This window comes from Cricetulus griseus, chromosome 2, assembly GCF_003668045.3.
Source record: "Cricetulus griseus strain 17A/GY chromosome 2, alternate assembly CriGri-PICRH-1.0, whole genome shotgun sequence".
NCBI classification, from domain to species: domain Eukaryota; kingdom Metazoa; phylum Chordata; class Mammalia; order Rodentia; family Cricetidae; genus Cricetulus; species Cricetulus griseus.
In genome coordinates, this window is record NC_048595.1 from 381,530,445 (window position 1) to 381,551,941 (window position 21,497).

Here is a 21,497-nt window from a genome sequence, read left to right on the forward strand (position 1 = left end):
TTCCCCCGAGTTGGACCCCGGGCCTTCCAGCTGTCCGTGGGGGTGCGGCAGCTGCCAGACATTCCTTTACCGGACCCTTCCGGAGGCCCATCCCGGACCAGCCGGGCGTGGGAAGCCCCTCCCCCAGCTGGGCTCTCAGGGCCAGAGTCACAGATAGTTCTTTTAGCCGAGTTCCCCAATGGGTCTCCTCGTGGCCCCTTCAAAAATAAGTATTTCCACCCAAAGTAAAATACAGATCGAGGGAGTGTGAGGCAAGCAGTTGAGGGGAGGTCTGTGGATGCTGGCTCTCCACTCCACCTGGCAGTGAAATCCTGCCAGGTGTTTCACCCTCTGTGGTCTGCCACCAGGGACCCGGCTGTCACTTGGGCACACATCTTTTGTTCATCTAGTCCGTGAGGAACCCGGGGAAGAGGGCTGCCAGCTAGAACCCTATCTTCCACCCTCCACTAAGCTGCAGGCTGCTTGAAAGCAAAGACTACCTGCCTGCCTCAGTTTCCATCTATCTGGGCTGGAAGCAGAACAGTGAGAGAAGGAAGACTCCTTTTGCCCTAGAACTGCTCGCTCAGTCCTGTCTTCATTCCCTTCCTTGTCTCTGGCCAGGGTTTAGTGGAGCCACACTGACTTTTGGCTCAGATTTCAACTCCATTTCTCTGCTGTGTGACCTTAAGCAGTTTGCTTACCACTTCTAGTCCTCAGTTTCTTTATCAATGATATGAGTGAGTAACCGTTGTTGGATTAGATATAAACAAATGTAAGTAAGTCTCTGAGCATGGCTTCTGACACACAGTAGGTACCCAGCAATTCAGAACTTAAGTCAAGGCGCATTGAGAGAACACCTATAGGAGTGATGTCTGGGGAGTTACTAAAAGCAACTTTGTGGAGACCCTTTCACTCCCATCTGGGGTCCTCTGGCTCAGAGGACTTAGAAAGCTCCCCACTCTGTGTGGTTGTGAAGGGATCTGCTTTTTGCCAAAGCTCTTGGGTGGGTGGGTGGGTGGGGCTTGTAAGGAGAGGTCACCGAGCCTTCCACCGGTTTTTCCTTTGGTGAACTGTCAGACTGCAGAGGCTTGATGGCAGCTCCCACTGTACCTATCTCCAGGCTTTGGGGCTAGAAGCTCCCCCTGCCTGGGGAAGCAGTGGTTCTGCTGTGTTCTGTGCTCCTATCCTGTGTCAGCCTGTTCAGGGCCCCAAGTTCACCTTGTTACATCTTAACCAACAAGGAAGGTTCTACCCTCCACACCAGATAAAAGATACAGGGTAACCCAGAGCACCTAGGACCCATACTGTGCAGCATTGTGTGGGCTTCATTCCTAATCCCCTCCCAGACAGGTGTCACAAAGACGTGAAGGGATGTGAGACAATGGGCCCAGAGTCCACTCCAACCCCTGCCTATCTTCCTGCTCTTCTCCTGGTGTGTACTGCCTTGGGAGGAGGGGGGCTATGGGACATCAGCTCTGAGCAGGGTTACAACAGCAGTATCAGCCTACAGATCCTGGCTAGCCCTCCAAGCTATGGCCCTCATTCTTAGCCCACACATACCCCCTTTTACCTTCCTGACCTCATTAGTGTCCTGGAGCTATAGAGTCATGCCACACTGGACCACCCCAAACAACAGCAGTGTGTTCTGGCACAGCTAAAAGTGGGGTTGTGGCCTGGCTGTCTGGGGACTCTAGAGAGGGAGGGGTCCTGGCTTTGCCTCTGCTGGCTCTGCTGTCCTTGGCTCATGGTGACTTTGTTTTATTTAGTTCCATCTCTGTCTTCAGAGCCTTCTCTAGCCAGGTCTCTATGAGTTTTGGAGGGGAGTGGTGTTTTATTTTTGCTGTTGTTTCTCGATATTTATTTTTATTTAATATATGAGTATGTTGGCCTCTCTCTCTCTCTCTCTCTCTCTCTGTGTGTGTGTGTGTGTGTGTGTGTGTGTGTGTGTGTGTGTGTGTGTGTGCCTGCAGAAGCCAGAAAAAGGTATTGGATCCCCTGGAACTGGAGTTACAGGTGGTTGTTGGTTACCATGTGGGTGCTGGGAACTGAACCCCAGGTCCTCTGCAAGAGCAGCCCAGTTCTCTCATCTGCTGAGCCACTTCTCCAGCTCCCTGGTTTTGTTTTGTTTTGAGACAAGGTCCCAACATATCCCATACTGACCTGGAATTCACTGTGTAGCCAAAAATGATCTTGAACTTCTGGTCATCCTGCCTCTACCTCACTGAGTGCTAAGATTGCAGGTATATCTCACCCAAGTTTCTTTTGTTTATGAGGCCATCAACCACCAATTCAGGGCCACCTCAACAAGGACCATCTCTAGGTTTTTAGCCAGTTACAGCTATAAAGAGTCTCTTTCCCAGTCAGATTGGAAGCTTTAGCTATACACAAATACCTGGCAACAGTGTCCAATCGACTAAAGTGACATTGAGGACATCCCCCAAATTCCCTGCACAGCCATTGCCTAAGATAGTCCACCAGTCGTGTGTTCATTTATTCATTCATTTTCTCAGTGTTGGCTGGACCATGTTGAGATATTGGTTTAGCAGCAAGCAGCCTGCTCAGAGCCAGAGACCCTAGACCAAGTCAGAAAGTAAACAAGGGGACTATCAGAAGGGGAGGTGATTGCTGGTGACACTTAGCACTTGGAGGAAGAAGAACAGGGGACGCTGGTCTACTGGCTTCCAGGCCTGCCCCTGTTCTTCATGTCTGCTGGGTGTGCAGGAGCATGGGAAGTTCTCCGAAAGAGGCATGGCATGCTGCCTTGTCCCCTACAAGCACCTGGTGTCGGGAAGCTGTTTCTGGGCACCTGCTGCTGCTTTCCCAGAGCTCAAGGGCACAACAGGCCTCCCCACCTGGCTTAACAGCTCTTCACTGCCAAGGATGTGCCCTTTTGTTCCTAGCCTTCCAGCCTAGAAGCTCCAGAAAAACTCCCCAGATGTCGTCAAGATGGCTCAGTGGTTAAGAGCACTGACTGTTCTCCCAGAGGACCCAGGTTCAATTCCCAGTACCCGCATGGCAGCTTACAACTGTAACTCCAGTTCCAGGGGATCTGATACCTTTATATCAATGTTCATAAAATAAAGTTAAATAAACTTAAAAATATATTTAAAAAATAATTACAAAAAAGAATCCACAATAGACCCAAAATGCTAGGGGATCAAATGGGGGAATCCTAGCCTTCTGAGCCATCACTCAACCAGTGCCTCACCTCTGTCCCTCACCTCTGTCCCCCAGCAGGTAGAAGCCCTGGGCAGGCAGGAGCAGAACAAAGTACACCCCAAAGTGTGGGACCCCTGAAAAGCAAGGTGTGCACCCCAGCCCTCCTCCCAAGTGGTCTGTCCTTCTCCATGTCAAAGAGAATGAGGACATGAGAGGAAGGAGGTGACCAAGATACCCCCTGACAGCAGTGTCGGGGATGCCTCTTGAGTTCGTGTCCCACCTGGGGCAGGATGAAGCTAGCATTAGATTAGAGCAGTCTTTCCAGGGCAAGTGGTCCTAACTGACATGGGAACAAGGAGCAGGGCCCTCTAGAACCTCAGGGAAGGGTTTAATGCATTCGATTTACAGATGAGAAAATTGGGACTTTAAGAGCCACAGGGACCATAGGCCCAAAATGAAGAGAGGGAATGGAGGCCAGATCCCACCCACGGTCAACTCTGAAGTATATTGGAGCTCCCAGCCCATGGGCTCTTTAAGGGCCAGATGGCAGAGCCAAAGCTCCAGCCTGGGGTCCTAGGGATGCGCGCCCTCACTCACTTTGCCTTGCTCTGCTCTGGGCCCCAGTCTAGGTGTGGCCAGCAGAGCAGTAGCCCCAAAGTGTCCCTGCCCTAGTTCTTAGCCTATGGATGTGGGCTTTCACGTGGCTGTGAGACTTAGTAGATGTGGTTAAATTACAGTTGCTGAGCTGAGGAGATGGCCCCCAGCCTGTCTCAGTGGCTTTGTGTAGTCACAGAATCTGTGATGGGTGGGACAAGTTAGAGAAGGTGTGACCAGGGAGATGAGATCTAGAGTGCTGCCTCAATGTCCTTGAAGACAAGGTAGGACCTAGAGACAAGGGACACCGGTGCTTCTAAAAGCCGGTCAAGGTAAACATATCTCCTGGAGCCTTCCTAGGAGGTGGCCATGCTATGCTAGGCTTTAGCCCTGTCTGATGAGTGACAAGTCCATTACCTCCCGGATGTCAGAGCAGATCTGCCTTGCTGTATGTAGACCACTAAGTGGTTTTAGCAGTCATGAGATACTCACTCCTAGCTATTCCTCTCCTCTACTTGGGCCTAGGCACTAAGAACCAGGTCTGAGATCAGAGGCATGGCCTCCTGTCATCCGGCTTCCAGGTACCTTAAGGAGGGCCCCTGGCAAATAAGAAGCAAGCCTGTACCTCCATCCCCTCAGGTGCCTCTAGGGCAGTGCAGAGCAGACTGGGATCGGGAAAATGGTACCTCCACCCCTCCCTGCAGGAATCTCAGCCCCCTGGTGATATTGTAGAGTCATTCGCAGTGGAACCAGGGTGGCCACGAGTGTCCAGGAGCTTCAGGACTGGGCTGTCCCTCCTCTGGTGGCAGTCTCAGGCTGAGCTTCTGCCTCTCGCTGTGCCCACCCAGTGAGGTGATACAGGCTCTAAGGCTGGACCTGTCCTGCCTGCACTGAGAGCCTGGTTTTCTAGTGGAGGTTAGAGAGGGGTGGGGCTCTACACCTGAGGATGCCTTCCCCTGCCCACACCCGGAAGTCCCTCCGTTCCTGTGGTTTCCTGGGGACCATCTGCAGATGTCCTGACTGGGCTTGCCACTCTGGCCAGGAGACTGTTGCTGAGATAGGCAGGGTTTCACTTCTCTGTTTCAGGGTGACAAATCACATGGGGTCCTCTGGCTTTCTCTACCCTCCCTCTCTCCAAGCTAACAGGATTTTTTGTTTGTTTGTTCGGTTTTTGGTTTTTTGTTTTGTTTTGTTTTGGTTTTTGACTTTGGAAAACCCACGGAGCTTCACAGAGCTAGTGCGGGAGAGTCAAAAGGAGCAGGGTCTAACCTGTGTGTCCCCAATGATGGGGACAGGAGGACTGAACCATTACTTCATATAAATTCTGGTTCTACTGAATAGATGTGTCCCTTGGCCTCACTAATCCTCTGTTTTCTCCTCTAATTGGGGCCCCACCTGAAGAGACTACATACAGTGAATGATCCCCGGGTTTGGTATGGCCAAGGTGTCCTGAGTATCTCATCCTTAAAAGGTCTTGTAGGCCCCCAGAAGGTGGGCGGTGTTTTCACTGAGTTCATTATATGGAAGGGAACACCAAGGACTGGAAGCTAGAGCAGGATGCAAAGCCAGGCCTGCCCCTCCAGCCATCCATCAGGCTGGAGTGAGTGCAGGACCCAAGGAGAGGGTTGGGGACTGGGCAGAGACTCAACCTGGACTGACCTAGGAGATGGTCAGCTGGCTACGTGTGTGTGGCAGAGTGAGGGGCTTCAGGGCTGTTGGCTCAGCTATGGCAGCCTAGGTTAATGCTTAGGCAGGTTCAGCTCAGGGATTCCCTGAAGTTCATACAGGGCTGCTAAAGCAAGCCGGTGGGCCAAACCTAATCCATCACATGATGTATGAACAATAAAGTTTTATTGGTATACAGTCCTACATTCCCAACTTCACAGTATTGAAGCAGATAGCTGGGTAGCTGCAGGAGGCTGGGTAGGCCAACCCTCTGGCCCTTTAGAGAAAAGTGTTTGCAGCTTCCTCCCTGAGAGTTTTAATCAGCAGGAACTGGACAGGGTCAGCTTCACTGTTAACATTGGAAAGGGCTGTGGGGGCTGGGACCCCAGTGGCTCATGGGGGCCCCATCATGAGGCTGAAAGTATTGGGGTGTGGAGGCAGTTAGGAGGACATAAGGAAAGCAGAGAGGAGAGATGCAGAGGGCCCCCAGTATCTGTCCTGTCTGGGAGGATTAAAAGCATGCAGGAAGGAAGGGAAGGTTAGCCCAGGTTGGACTACAAGGTGTGCAGGCTGCCTGGCAGGTTCCGGTGATCCAGACTTTGTGTCAGGGGCCCAGGCGTGGAATCTTAGTAGGGCATGGGCACGCCCATGATTTCAGAAGGGGCTGAGTAGGACTGGATGGGACTGGATAGGCAGGAGGAGGTAGGCTCAGAGGGAAGCTAAAGGCCCAGTGCCTCTGGGTGACCACTCTCCTGTCTGCCCACAGCATCCATAACGGAGTGATAGCTGTCTTCCAGCGCAAGGGGCTGCCCGACCAGGAGCTCTTCATCCTCAATGAGGGTGTCCGGTGAGTGCAAGCCAGTCCTGTCTGGGAAACCCATCTGTGGCTCGGGGTGGAGAAGGGAGGGTCCACACCCCACTCTAGGACGCCCTTCTAGGGCCAGCAGGGTGGGACTTTAGTGGCTTGAGATAATTAATGTTCACGTTCCCTGCCGCCCGGTGCATTACAGAGGATATTTATTCTGTCGAAGAGGAAGGGCCCACCTGCTTAATGACCCACTGCCATTCAGGAAACAGTCCAGCCATGAACACCCCTCATTTCCTGTGACTAGCTGGGAACCAAGTTGTGAGGTAGCTGAGGACGGAGGAACACTCTCAGACTACTGCTGCAAACCAGGCCACTGTGGCTTTGAGAAAGTTTGCTGTCAACGTTTGTAGTGGAAGTGGCTAGAGTTCGGGGTGGTCATGCTGCCTCCCCAGCATCACATAACTGGCAGGATGAGATGTTTCCACTCTGCGCTCTTAACCTCTAGTCTTGACCCAGAGCACACTGTCCCTAGATTCAAAGTGTTATCTGGAAGTCATCAGGGAACCTTCCCCTTGATAGTGAAGGCAGGGTGTAAGGATAAATGGCCAGTGATCAACAGCCTCACACCCATCTGAAAGGGCCCTTATGTGGGTAAACTGAGGCCCAGGGCACGAAGGGGGCTGGCCAGAGTCAAACAGAACAGAGCAAGGTGCTTCCCCAGGCCCTGTGCTTGTGGCTTACTTGTGGCACCCTGCTGCTCCCAGCACATCTGGCCAGCCCAGGGTACCTGTTTTCCTTATAACAAATCTAAACAATCTGCTGGCCAGTCTGGGCTTGGTCAGTGAAGAGCTCTTGCCTAGCATGTGGAAGGCCCAGGTTCTGTTGCCAGCACCACACACAGAGAAAGAATCTGCTAGGGGCAGGGGCAAAGGGGATACCTTTTAATCCACAGAGTAGGTGGAGCCCAGCATTGTATATCTATCTTTCTTGGCCCTTCTGATTGTGGCTGCCATCTCTCTAAGAGGCCTCCAGTTCTTAGGGGTTGCCCTGCTCCCTAGGGTGGGTTGAGGAGGGTAAGGTTTATAGAAGCCACCCTGTGCCCCAATTCTGACTGGAAAAGAGAGTAAAAGTCAGGGTGATGGAAGATGACATAAGGTAATCTTGGGGTAGCTGCTTTTTTACCAGTGCAAAACAAAATGCCGGGGTCCTTACATAATGGCAACTGACTTTCTCAGTGAAGCCTGACTGTGCTAGCATGCACTGAGCACTTGCGGTGCCTTGAACCCCTCCACTCACCATAGCCCTCAGGTCCATGCCTTCATGTCTGTATTTTATAGACAGTCACCGGCTGGCAGTTGAATGGCTTGGTGACTGAGCTAGAACCCAGGTCCCAACTCCAGGGTCCATGGCCATTCAGAACTGTCCCTTCCCACTCTAGTTATCCTCCACATTACATTAACTAGGTCTAGGGCTGGGACTATGGCTCAGGAGGTAGAGTGTTTGCTTAGCACACATGAAACCTGACCAAATACATCAGTGATTCACGCCTATAATCCCAACACTGGGGAGGTAGACACAGAAGATCAGGAGTTGAAGGGCATCCTCAGCTATATACCAAGTTTAAGGCCATCCTGATATATCTGAAACCCTGCCTCAAATAAAAATGAACTAACTGCAACTGATTGTACTTCAAATGCCTAGCTGGTCATTGGCTTTGACACAATGAGAGAGTCCATGGATGGAGCCATTAATGGCTGCATACAAAAGTTACCCACCACTTTAGTAGGGGCTAGTTAGTGACATGGACAGGAGTCTGTCAGCTGTACCTAGGTAGGGACAGACACAGTTAAAGTTTCTGCCATTTACATCACTCTTTTCACCCTTTATATGTGTATGTGTGTACACTTACATATGAGCCTTATGTGGTTTGGGCACAGGACACATGGGCATCCCCAAATTTCCTTTAAAATGTCCTGGTTGTGGCCAGGCGGTGGTGGTGCACACCTTTAATCCCAGCACTCGGGAGGCAGAGGCAGGCGGATCTCTGTGAGTTCGAGACCAGCCTGGTCTACAAGAGCTAGTTCCAGGACAGCCTCTAAAGCCACAGAGAAACCTTGTCTCGAAAAACAAAAAAAACAAAAATAAATAAATAAATAAATAAATAAATAAAATGCCCTGGTCAGTATTGACTATGCATATGTGGCTGTATGGTTGTCACTAAACTTCCAGTTCATTTTGTATCACTCCAAAAGAGTCCCTCCCACTTAACAGCCTGGCAAGCATGTACACTTCCTATCCCTATTGATTCCTCTTTTGGACATTTCATATGAATGGTATTTCATGACAGCATGTGGCCATTCCCTTGGTACTTCTGAGGTCTGGCTGTGTTGGAGCCTGGATTTGTGATAACACTGATTTGCTCTATCTGATTACCTGTGTGGCCTATGGCTGTGATGGAGTGATGGGTGCCACTGCTGGGAGCATCCTTGTACAAAAGGTTTGGGGGTTTTCATTTAGTTCTGGGTTTTGTTTGTGTCATCTGTTCTATCGGTGACTATTCTGGATCTCTTGATTTATCCTTGGCTGACTTTGAACTCACAGAGTTCCTCCTGTCTCTGCCTCCTGGGTTCAGGGATTAAAGGTGTAGGCCACTTGGTTATATTTTGTTTTTTGGGACAGGGATTCTCTGCATAACCCTGGCTGTCGTGGAACTTGCTCTGTAGACTAGGCTGGCCTCAAACTAACAGAGATCTGCTTACCTCTGCCTCCCAAGTGCTGAGATTAAAGGTGCTGCAATTAAACTGCCCAGCTTGGTTTTGGTTTTAAAAAGTGGATCTAATGACCTCTATAACCTAGGCTAGCATTGAACTTGAGATCTTCTTGCCTCAGTCTTCTGAGGGCCGTGATTGTAGGTGTGTGCCCAGGTTCTGTGTTCAACATTTTACAAGGATGTGTGGCATTGTTTCTCTTAGTGTATGTCTGGATCTTCTGGGGGCCAAGGTTTCAGTTTGGGGAAACTCTCTGCTTTCCACAGTGTGGGCAGCGAGATGGGTCCCAGCCTCTCACTACATTTCTTTCTCATTGAGATTCTCACAACACTGTGGGTGTCACAGTGGCTCCTTGTGGCTTTGGCTGGCATTTCTTGGTGACTAGTGGTTTCAGGCATCTTCTGGGTGCTCACTGGCTGTTCATGCATCTTCTTTGGAGAAGCATTGGCTAGCATCCTTGGTCACATGTCATTGAGCTGTCTTTACTGTGAGTTGGCCAATTTTTAGTGTTTCTTGGTCTAGCAGGTGTATCAAGCCTGCAGCTCTCAGGCCACATGCATCTCTGGATAGCTATGAATGCAGCCCAGCACATTCATAATGATGCCCCCATAGCACATTGCCAAGTGACTGGACACCCCTGGTAAAGGCTAGACCCTTATTGGGTGCTTCCTTCAATGTCTTCTTTATAGCCCATATCCCTTCACCTTCTCCTTGGCTTTTCTCGGAGCACAGAGGGTTGTTACTGTTGAGGAAAGCTAATTGTCTCCCCATCTTTTTTTTTTTTTTCCTTTTGTAGCGGTCCTCCTGCCTCTGCCTACCTCTGAGTACTGGCATTACAGCTGACACCACCATGCCTGGCCAGGTTACGTATTTAATCCACAAGACTAGGGAGCCAACTTTGGTTCCCAGGCCTGACTCTGCCACATTATGTGCCTTCTGAATTTCATTTTCTCCTTCTGAAGACTGATCACTGTGAGTTTAAGACCAGCCTAGGCGCTATGATGAGTTGGAGGCCAGCCTGAGCTACATAGCAAGACCCTGTCTAAAACAAGTGGATGAACAAACTTTACAGGAATGGCTCTGTAGTGTGTCGTTTCAGAGCTTCTCACTTACAACACAGCCTTTGGTTTCCATGCTCCATACAAGATTCACTAAATTGCCTGAGTCAGTCCTTTGCATCAGTTTGGACCAACGGGAGAATGAGTGTGCTCTGAGCATGTCCAAGGTGGGCCCAGACATGCTGTTTGTTCATTAGATGGAGTGGGTGCATTTTTTTGCTTTTTGAGACACAGGATCTCTTGTAGCCTAGGCTGGCCTACAAACTCAACATACAGCCAAGGATGACCACAATCTCCTGATGGATGTGTGCCACTGCACCCCGTTTTGTGATGTGCCATTTTCAGCTTCCTGTGCATGTGTGGGAACAGTGCCCTGTCCACCTGGCTGTGCTGCTTTTACTTCTGTCAGTCATTTCCTCTTTTTGTTATGTTTTGTGTTTGTGTTTGGAGTTTTAGCCCTCATATGTTTCCAGTTCCTTTGCAGCTTGTCCTTATTTTTGTTGTTTGCAGTTCTGCGGGCTGAGCCCAGGGCCTTGTTAATGCACAACAAGTGCTCAACAACTGAGCCACTTTTCCAGCACCTGGTTTGTCTGTTTTTATAAAGCGTCTTATGTGGGTTGTTACTGGGAGACAGGAGGTGATAGAACCATGTGCTGGGTTGAGTGTGAACTGAAGGACCAATCACAGAGGAGCTTTGAAGAAAGTGCCATGCCCAGCCACCAATCAGGATGGGGAGGAGCTTATACTGTAGTCACTCACTGCAGCCACTGAAAGAGGACCATGCTGTTGGGGATGGTGTTGTTTAAGCCGAGTAACTAGGGTTTGTGTTTATCAGAGGCATGGTGGGTGAGGGCTCCCTGTAATTCAGAGCCAGTTACATCCCTCAGGTGGAAATAATAGCCAGAAAGTTAGGACTCCTGCTTGGTTTGGCTCAGCACATGAAGACTCTATGGATGTCAGGGCTGTATCAGTTTCCTTTCTGGTGCTGTGATTAAATACTGTGAAACCAAAAGCAACTAACAGAAGGAAGAATTTACTTGTCTTGCACTGTAGAGGGATAAGAGGCCATCATGGTGGGGAATCATCAAGGTTTCGGGACTGGCGGCGGAGCAGGAAGCCAAGAGCTCACATCTTCAAACCTAACCATGAAGCAGAGAGTAAGCAGGAAGTGGAGCCTGCCTCCAGTGTCTTAATTCCTCTATCAAGGCTCCACCTCCAAAAGGTTCCACAGCTTCCTCAAACAGTGTCACCATCTGGGGACCTTTGTATTCAAGGGTCCAAGCCCACGGGGGACATTCTCATTCAAACCCTCACAGTAGCCATCCATACCTTTCTAACATGGGATCTGGGTGGAAAATGACTCCACTGGAGACAAGCAACACTGCTCACCAAGTAGAGATTCCTGTGTTAATCTGTGGCTGACCCTCTCAGAGCTGCTCCTGCCTCAACTATACACCGGAGCCCCAGTCAGTGCCTGCCTGCCACTGGCTTTGTGAAGACTCGGCTAATAAAGGGGAAGGCACTTGGGGAAGGAGGGCTCTGCCAGCTGTGGGATTTGGGCAGGTAGAAGATGGATGGAGCCCAGTATTGCAGGGTCAGGCCTGCAGGTGTCTGCTTGAGGAAGTAGATGTCATTGTCCCACTGAGACTCTCAGTCTTCTCCTCTATGAGATGGGTAGAGGAGATATGTAGTGAGCCAGCCACTCCACTCCGTGGGTCACATGGGGGAAATATTCTTTTGGGCCATTGTGTCGCTGTGCCTAGCAGGTTGGTCCCTGGATGCTGGGTTGTTCCCAGCCTTCACCAGCACTGCATGACCTCGACTCATTCTCATCCCCCCTCCCCCACAGGCAGTTGCTGAAGACAGAGCTGGGATCCTTCTTCACAGAGTACCTGCAGGTATGTGGAGGAAAGCTTGATCTGGCCCTCCAAGGATGTCTCTGTCATATGACCTGTGACTGTCCAAGCAGGCTCAAGGCCTCTTAGGATGGATGGGGCTTTGACTATGTGGCAGGAGGGTAGGTCTTATTTGTTGGCTGTTTGTTGGTGGACTCCTGGGGGTCCTGTGGGCCAGACCACCCTGGAATAGCTGCAGGCCAGTGATGATACCTTTGTTCTCTTTCAGAACCAGCTGCTCACAAAGGGCATGGTGATCCTTCGTGACAAGATACGCTTCTACGAGGGTGAGTCGGGGGGGGGGGGGATGAATGTAGCCAGCCTGGCTGTGGCCTGGTTGTGGTTGATGTTCTGGGACAGTGCGTGGCAGGTGCTGGGAGAGAGGGGTGGCTCTCTGGTTAAGATAGCTGGAAAGGAAAGAAACAGCTTTGGGCAATAGGACTAAGAGGGGACCTTGGAGAGAGTCTGTTCCCCATACTTGGGAGCCCAGGAAGGCTGTGCAACCCTGAAAAGCCCTCTGCTTAATCTCTCTGCCCACAGGAACTGTGCCCTCGGCTTCTCATCCTTGTGACAAAGCCAACATGTCAAAAGGGTATCCTAGTTTCATTTCTGTCACTGTGATAAAACACCCTGTAAAAAGCAACTTAGGAGAGAAAGGGTTTCACAGTCACAGTCAAGATCAGAGAGGTGAACACATGCATGCTGCTGTCTGCTGCACTCAGCTCTCACACAGTTAGGATCCCCTGCCTAGGAATTGGTGCCACCCACAGTAGGCTGAGTCTTCCTATACCAACTAACAATCAAGGCAACACCCCACAGACACACCCATAAGCCAGCCTGATCTAGATAGTTTCTAATTGAGTCTCTTGCTGTGAGATTGTAGGTTGTGTCAAGTTGGCAAAGCTAACATCACAAAAGGACAGGGTTTATATTTTGGCTCACAGTGTCAGAGGTCCAGGGACACTAGACCGCATCATGTTGAGCCTGAGAGCCAATGCCATGTCAGAGAGCATGTGGCTTTAACAAAGCTGTTCCTCAGGGACAGTTTCTGTGGCCATAAAGCAGAGAGACAGGAAGAGACCAGAGGCAACGAGTACCTTTCATAGGCACTCCAGTAGTTATGTTTCTTGATGCCATGGCAAAAGCAGCTTAAGGAAGAGGATTTTTTGCTCACAGTCGGAGCCTGCAGCCCATCATGGTGGGGAAATCATGGTGGCAGAGACAGGAAGAGACAGGTCACATAGCACCCACAGCCAGGAAGCAGAGAGATGAATGCTGATGCTCACCTTGCAATCTCCTTTTTACTCGGTCCAGGACCCCAGCATCTGGAATGGGGCAGACTACATTGAGGGCAGGTCTTCTCACCTCAGTTAACCCAGCCTAGAGACTCCCTCATAGATAAACCTAGAGAGGATACATCTCCTGTTCTGAATCCTGTCAAGTTGACAGTCAGTATTAACCATCACACCCGCAACCCACTTTCTCCCACCAAGCCCCACCTTCTAAGGCACATTCAACTCTGAACTGGTCAGTGGTCCATCATGTGATGAAACCAGCACCCTCATGTTCCAGTTACATCCACAGCGCTACTGGCTATAGACCACACCATCAACACATGAGCTATTTCAAGGGCTACCTTATCCCAGACTATAACAGGAACCCCATCCCATTGTCTGAGAAACAACTATGTTGAGTCTTTGATTATCCGAAGACCAGAGAACCAGATTATGGCAAAGGTCATTGTTCCCACATGGGGATGGCAGAGACAGCAGGCACTTTCTCCACAGCCACACTACAGGGAGGCAGAATTCAAGCCTTGGTGTGATGCCAGGGCACCCCTATTCCTTTATCAGGCTCCACAGTCCAGCCAGCCTCCCTGTCTGGCTCAGCCTACATTATGGGATAGAGGGCTTTGAGTCCAGTACTTGAAGCCCCTGGTGTCTGATAGTCTTGGGGTCCCAGGAGGAGCTGGGCACTTTGGTGAGGAGTGTCCAGAGGACTTGGCATATACAGACTCTCCTTTGCAATTCCTGCTGTGTACCAGCATGTGCCAAGTACCCATGTGTGCCAGGCCCTGTGCTGGCTTTGGTGAGCACTTACTGTATACCAGGTCCAATACTGACTTCAGGATGTGAACATTTTGTAGGCACCTACTTTTTGTATACTAGTACCTGTGCTGGCTTCAGCATTTGAGTGGTGGTGCAAGCCTTGAGACAAAGGCAGGAAGATCTCTGTAAGTTCGAGGCCAACCTATTACGTAGTAAGTTTCAGGATAGCCAGGACTACCCAGAGAAACCCTGCCTCAGAAACCAAACCAAACAAAATACCAGAAAAATAAAAATTAAAAAAAAAGGAAGGAAAAAGAAAGGAAGGAAGGAAGGGGGTGGAGAGAGAAGCACTTACTGTGGCCTGGCACTGTGCTGGCTGACTGTGGATTTTGTGAGCACCTTCCAGGTGATTCTCCGCTAGGTTACACCCTGGTTGGTTTGCTTCTACTTACTGAGTGGTCACCCCAGCAGCCCTGAGGAGGAGCCATAAATACTCAGCCCTACTTGGGTTGCACTGGACATGTGGCAGCTGAGGTACAGAGCAGATGGATGGCTTTCTTAGCCTACTCAAGTCACTCACTGCTCTAGGTTCCTTTTCCAAGTGCTGGACTCTGGGCAAATGGTTGTCAACCCACTTCTTGGAGTCCTGTCTCACTCCAAGAGATCCTCTGTTCCCTGTCATCTTCCTGCGTCATCTTCCTGCATGTATCAGATAAGGCAGGTCAAGGAAAGAATGAGAGAGCCTGAAAACAGTAGGTGTGGGCAGGAGGCCCAAGGCAGCCAAGGTCCAGGGGGCTTCCTGGAAAAGGCAGTAGCCAAGCCCTAGGATGGCGCCATGAATGTTTGGCACCTGAGGAAGTGGCCTCCTACACCCTCCTGACCCGCCTGACTTAGCACATTCCCTGAGGTGCCTGTGCCTCCTACCAACGCAGCCCAGGGGAGCCAGGTCCTTGGAGAAGGGCAGCTTTGTGAAGCCTGTGGAGCCTCATGACTGTGATTCAGGGCCTCCCGGGGAAAGGAAAAGGATGCCCTGACAAGTACTATCCCCACCTCTAGGTCCAGGGAAAGCAGCAAGCTCCAGGCATCTGTGAACACCTCGTGGGTATTACGTATTGCAGCCTCCCTGCCCTCAGGGCCCCTTTCTTAACCATTGTAGTAAAGAACAGCTATGTCCAAGCCAGAGCTCCAGGGAGTCTCCCTCGACCTGGAGATGGAAAAGATACAAACCTTACCCTTCAGGGACTTAGAACTGAGCACTGAGATATAAAACCAGATGTTGACAGGCTAACGTGACAGGCTAGGGAAGCTCTGGGGAAGGAAGCATGACTCCATCCCAGCAGACAGAGCTGTGTGGAACTGTGTAGCAGCCTCTGGATATGGCCTCCAAGTGTGGTGGTCTCAGGAGCTTATCCACCCCTTTCAGACACACCGATGCCCTGTGGGTCAGTTATCCCAGCCTCTCTCCACCTTAGGAAATTCATCCCCTTGAGACTGCTCGTGAAGCCAGTCATGTTCCCAGCCTGTACGTATCTGCTGGAGGGGACACATGGAGGCAGGTGGTAGCCTCCAGAGAGCAGTCCAAGCCTGTGCACCTTTCCCCTCTCTGCAGCCTCTAGTGAGGCCTCAGTCATCTCCTAAACTGGAGTCGGGAGCCAGCTGGGACAGGATTGCTCACTGCAGGGGAACAGCCTGGCACCTCAGAAGGTTCCCAGATCAATACCAAAGAGGCCACAGTGGGCTGCTGAGGCTGGGGTCTGTCCCTTCTCATCCAGGAGCCAAACTCGGTGTAACTGACCAGTCTGTGCACCCAGCACACTCTCTTCTCATCCTGCCTGCCCATGCCACAGCCCCCGCTATACAACATTGGCCCTACTTCCATCATTTCTCTGTGGACATGGCCATCCCTGGAACCTTCCCTGCATGCTGGTGGGCTGGAGCTGTACCCGCCTGCCTCTCTCCTGTTGATTCTTAGCACCCTGGGGCCAAATAAAGGAGAGACTGACTGCCCAGTGAAAGCCATCATGGAGCCTCAGTCTGGCCCTTCACTGAAGCTTCCTGCTCCACCTCTGGCTGGGGCCCAGGCAGGGTACACACATTTACTGGCTGTCATACCACCAGCAAACACAGAGTACCTTGTCATTGATCCCTTAAGACTTATCCTGTCCCTTACATAGAGGGTGCCTCTGGGTCTGTCTGGAAGAACTTTCTGGGGCTCCAGTACAGCCACAGAGCAAGGCTTTAACCTTCAATGAAGTCTGACTTTAGCCTCTGCTGACCCCACTCCCAGCACACAGCCCAGTCCACAGTCCCAGGCAAGAGCCCAGCCAGGGACCAGGCTACCCTTCTGGGTCCCTGACAGTACACGGCTCCAGCTGGGGCCTGGGTTCTGTGTTTTACAACATCTGCTTTCTGTGGTGTGTCCGCCCTGTGGGCTGGAGGACGACCTTCACTTGGTGGCACACTGCCCTGGCCAGCTCCCAGGGCCACCCCACAGCCAGCCAGGACTGAACAGCCTTTCTTCCTGTATGAAGGGACTTTGTGTTCAGGCAGGGCTCCGAGGGACCATGAGCATCCGCCTGCCCCGGGCATTCCTGCAGCCTCCTTGCCCCTGGAGCCAGGTGTGGGCCACCCAGGAGTATTTTGCTGTCCACTAGCAAGCAGCCCTAGGTGGCCACACACAGAGGCCAACCTGCTCCTGGGGCCAGGTCTCTGTGCCACCCGCTCCCCCACGCCTCCACCTAATCGCTCTGTATGAATCTGGGTCTTTCCATGAGGTAAAGTTCTGCAAGTACTGGAAAGTTGGGCAAAGGCCTTCACAGGCTTCCTTGTTCCCATAGAAACCTGGAGACAGGCAGGCTGGCCTGCAGTCAAGGACCCTTCCCTCCCTGCTCAGACCCAAATGCTGGGACTGTTAATTCCTAGACCCAGCGGCTGTTTGTCTCAGCTGTCTACTCTGGTGACAGGTTCTTAAGTCTGCAAGCCAGAGTCATCTTGGGGAACCTAACTACCCCATTTCCCAATGGCTACCCACCTGGCAGGTGGTGACACTCTACCTGAAGCCAGCTGAGTCCTCCAGCTTATCCAAACTCCAGTTCCCCACACGGCTGCTTCTTTCACTTGGTAGGGGTGGGTGTCACATGCCCAACATGTATCCCTCTGAAGCCAGCTCAGACACCAGACAACTCCAGGAAGTCCTCCCTGCCAATCCTCTGCCCTGTCTCCCACTGGTCAGCTGGGGTGTTGTGGCCTGGGCCCTTGAGAAGGAGCCAAAGACTAGCCTGGGTTGCTGACCCTGAAGGCCACCCTGTACCCATTGTCTTCCCCAAGGCTGTTCTGTATCCTGCTTCCCTGCTAGATGGTAGGGGGTATCCAGAGCCATTGGGGCCTTGACTATCCCCAGTACCTAAGATCGGGCCTGTCCCACTTAGGGGAAGAGGTAGGCAGATGAAAAGGTCTGTGCCAGCACCTGCTCAGGCATACATGCTCAAGGCAGGACAGCAATCAGCTGCCAGCATCCACCATCACCCGGGCTGAGTGAGCGTCTAAATGACTCAGTCTCATTTTGTCCCATCTGCTTTAGATTGTAGGTGTTGTCCTGTATCCACTCCACAGGGGCTCAGGGTGGCAAGAGAGCTACGCTATGCTGGGGCAGATGAGGCCTCTGCAGGGCCTCGGGGACCCCCCACTCTTGCTTAGCTCCTTGACCTCGATGGGTCTACTAGTGTGTTCAGGACATGCCCTGGTGGCTCCTCTTGCCCACAGGACAGAAGCTGCTAGATTCGCTGGCGGAGACCTGGGATTTCTTCTTTAGTGACGTGCTACCCACGCTGCAGGCAATCTTCTACCCTGTGCAGGTATATGGCTGGGTGCATGGGAGTGAAGGAAGTCCCACTTGTCCAAGGTACACTCTGAAGACCTGGAATGACTCCAGGAAGCACTCCAGGCTTGATGCCCTCCTCTACACTGACCTGTCCCTTACAGGTCAGCTTAGCCTGGCATGCCTGGGGACTCCTCAGGGCCCTAAGACCTGGAGTGGGGAAGCCAATGGTGGAGTCGGGCTCCAGATGGTAGAGAAAGCCCTATTAGGGGAGGCTACAAGGAATCTTAAATCTTTGTGGGAGGGAGAATGGGGGAAGGGCCAGTTGTCACTGGGGCCCTTCCCACATCCCACCCTTGACCTGGGATAGAGAGATAAAACTGCGAGATAGCAGTGGGGCCAACATGCCTCTTCCCGTGTCCACAGGGCAAGGAGCCGTCAGTGCGCCAGCTTGCCCTGCTGCACTTCCGGAACACCATCACCCTCAGTGTGAAATTGGAGGACGCGCTGGCCCGCTCTCACGCTCGCGTCCCCCCTGCCATCGCACAGATGCTGCTGGTACTGCAGGTGGGACAGGGTTTGGGGACCCAGGACTCTGAGATTGGGAGATGATCGAGACCGACTGGGCAGGGAGTGGACAAATAGGGCTTTGGGGCCAGGATATGAACCAGAGAAAAATTACTTATTCCTGGCCCCAACTGGCTTTGGTATGTTCGATCAGTTACCAGGGCTGGGGACAAACACCCCCCCCACTCCCTCCCCCACCAATTCCAGACACTTGGTACAGATGGACTTCATCAACAAGGCTAGCTCTGGAGAAGGGACCGTGGCCAGTTAGTATAGCTGGAGTAAAGGAACCTGCCCCAGGACAGGGGAGTTTTGAGTCACCAACATGTATCCTACATCTGACACATCCCCTTACAGTTTGCAAGCTCACCGTACTGAACTCACTTACAATCCTCACAGGACTTTAGAGGTACCAACAACTGCCCCATTTTACTGACAGGGAAACATTTTACTGTTTGTGAAAGTGTGGCCTCACTTGAATTCTCATAGGCACCAAAAGCCTCGTTGTAATGGGTCCCCTGTACATGTGGAAATCCTTTCAAAGTTAGGGTTTGTGGGGACAGGCCTAGGGTAGAAGAAAATGGTAAAGGTTTCAGAGCAAGGAACAGTCTGGATTTTGCAGGGTCCAGGGGCTGCCCTGGGTCGGGGGCTGTGGTCACCTTGGAATGAAGCCAAATGCTAGCCGTTGGGTGGGATTTCCATAGACTGGGTCAGGCTGACAGGGTTTGTGTGAAGGGAGAAATGGAAGTTCAGGTCTCTGTGGTGCTGGGGCCTGGGATTCCATTGGAGGAGACAATGAACACCAGAGTGCTTCTGCCCCCTGCTGGCTTCTGTGCCTCCTGCAGCTTCCTGGCTGTGGTTCTAAGTCTCAGCATAGCCTCCTTACCACAGAGGTTTCCATTGTCTCACCTACCACCTCTTCCCAGACTGAGTGGCCTTGCCCTAAGGTTGTTGTGAACTTGTCCCCTGACCTCACCTTGGTCTCAAGGTAAACCTGGCCCTCACTATTTCAAGTTTTGAGTGGCTCTGAGGTCACAGTTGCTGGTCAATGTGTATTGAGGGCCTACTGTGTGTCCCTGCCTTACTTCCAGGATCACAGCTCCTACTGGGGGTCCAAGTGGTAGGGTGCCAATCACACTAACAGCCATGTGTGAGTCTTACTTACACCGTGGGTAGGGGAGTGACCTCATACAGTTTACAGAAGTGTATGGTCAGGGTGTGGTGGTGCACACCTGCAATCCTACCTCTCAGGAATCAGGGGCAGGAGGTCTGTCTCATGGTCAAGGCAACCTTGGACACATAATGAGAGCTAATCTCAAAAAGACCATAGGGACGTGTCTAACCCTATGGGCAGCCTCTCCTGCCTGTGCCCTACCCTCTCCAACCCCCAGGCATGAGCAGTGTTTCAGAACCTCTGGTGATAAGCTTGGTTCTGTCTCTCATAGGCCCCCAGGACACCAGTGCCGGTGACTTTAGTGTGACTGTCCTCATGTGGTTATAGGGCCCCCAGCCATGGAGAAGACTGCAGTAGCATCTTCCTACCTGGGACCCCACCTGGGGAAGATAGGGCAGAGACAAGCTGCTGCTAGACCAGGGTGTGTGACCCCCCCATTCTCTTTCAGGGGGTACATGAGTCCAGAGGTGTGACCGAAGACTACCTGCGCCTGGAGACACTGATCCAGAAGGTGGTGTCACCGTACCTAGGCACCTATGGCCTCTACTCCAGCGAAGGGTCCTGTACTCATTCCTGCATCCTCGGTGGGTGCTTCCTGGAGCAATCATGAGGGCAAAACCAGAATCCCACAGGGGACCAGCTACAGTCACACAGCCATTCTGCCCCATGCACCTGCCTGGCCCTGCCAAGTGCAGATCTGGACCCTTAGGGTAGAGGGAGAACTAAAGGGTAGCAGGCAACACCCAGAACAATGATAGCTTTCCACGGAGCCCTACCACACATCCACTAGATGTTATTTGTACAGGCTCAGAGAGGGATAAGGTAAAAGGAGGCCCTATAGAACCTGGTGGGTCCCTCAAAAGCTGGCCATGTCATTCCTTGTTCATTCAGCAGCATCTTTTGGGCACCTGCTGCATACCAGCCCAGAGAACAATCCACACCCTCCTTCATAGTTCTGGTCTATCGGGGAATATATGTGAGTCCCCATGGTGACCACTGGGATGCAGGAGAGGATGCCAACTAGATTATAGGAACAGACCAGATGGGGCCACTGGCTCTCCATCATCTGTGCTGCTGCCTAGGTTGTAAAACCCTAGTTTTTGGGTGTGCCTTAGCTCAGGCAAGTTAGAGCTGCAGGGCTTTGCACCTCCCGGGACCTGTCTGGCTGTAGACAGACAGATACTGGTGACCAGCTGGGCATTGGTGGTGCATGCCTTTAATCTCAGCACTCGGGAGGCAGAGGCAGGTAGATCTCTGTGAGTTCGAGACCAGCCTGGTCTACAAGAGCTAGTTCCAGGACAGCCTCCAAAGCCAAAGAGAAACCCTGTCTCAAAAAAACAAACAAACAAATAAACAAAAAACCCAGAAAACAGATACCTGGTGACCGGAGAAAGCAACCCTCCTGGTCCACAGAGGCTCCCTGACAAAGTTTGTTGTACTCAGGAGTGCCACCCCATGGTCACTATTGGGCATTGCAGGGTCCTGCTTGGAAGCCTTTCTCTTACATGGCCAAAGGAATTCTGCTCTGTCCTCACTCCCTACAGCCTGTGACTCTCTACACAGCCAGTAAGGCCTATAAACAGCTGCTTTATAGCACTGTCCACACCCTGCAGCTCCTCCCAGTCAAACCTAGGAAAGCACTGGTACCTAACATCCATGGCTTCCATGGGTGAGGAAAACGAGACATGGATATATGACTGACATGGGTCATTCATAGGTCACTGACAGCTTGCAGATTTGAACCTGAGCAGCTGAGGTCCCACTGCCTGTTCAGGCCAAGGCTGGGAATGTACTTTCTCCAGCTAGGGCAGGAGGCTTGTATGTAGGACCTAGTGAGGCTGATTCAGAACTAGCAGCCACTGAGCCTTTTACTGGGTGGCCCTTCTGTGGGTTAGACACTTGATGAGAAGCCTCTGCCCAGAGGTGGGACTTGGGACATAGAGCATGTGAGTCAGGAGCCACCGT

At 51.8% G+C, this 21,497-nt stretch overlaps 1 protein-coding gene across 5 annotated transcripts in view; it reads left to right on the forward strand.

Annotated features, from left to right (window-relative positions):
* Prr5 (proline rich 5) overlaps nt 1-21,497 on the forward strand; it is a 34,856-nt gene that overhangs the window by 12,459 nt on the left and 900 nt on the right. For 3 of the 5 annotated variants that reach the window (XM_027396158.2, XM_027396160.2, XM_027396156.2), the window contains 6 exons: nt 6,164-6,244; nt 11,881-11,929; nt 12,156-12,213; nt 17,737-17,828; nt 18,218-18,358; nt 19,981-20,116. In XM_027396158.2, coding sequence (XP_027251959.1) covers nt 6,164-6,244; nt 11,881-11,929; nt 12,156-12,213; nt 17,737-17,828; nt 18,218-18,358; nt 19,981-20,116 — 557 coding nt within the window. Of the gene's footprint in view, nt 1-6,163; nt 6,245-11,880; nt 12,049-12,155; nt 12,214-17,736; nt 17,829-18,217; nt 18,359-19,980; nt 20,117-21,497 lie in introns of those variants that run through there. The other 2 variants (XM_035440802.1, XM_035440803.1) reach the window with 2 other exon arrangements.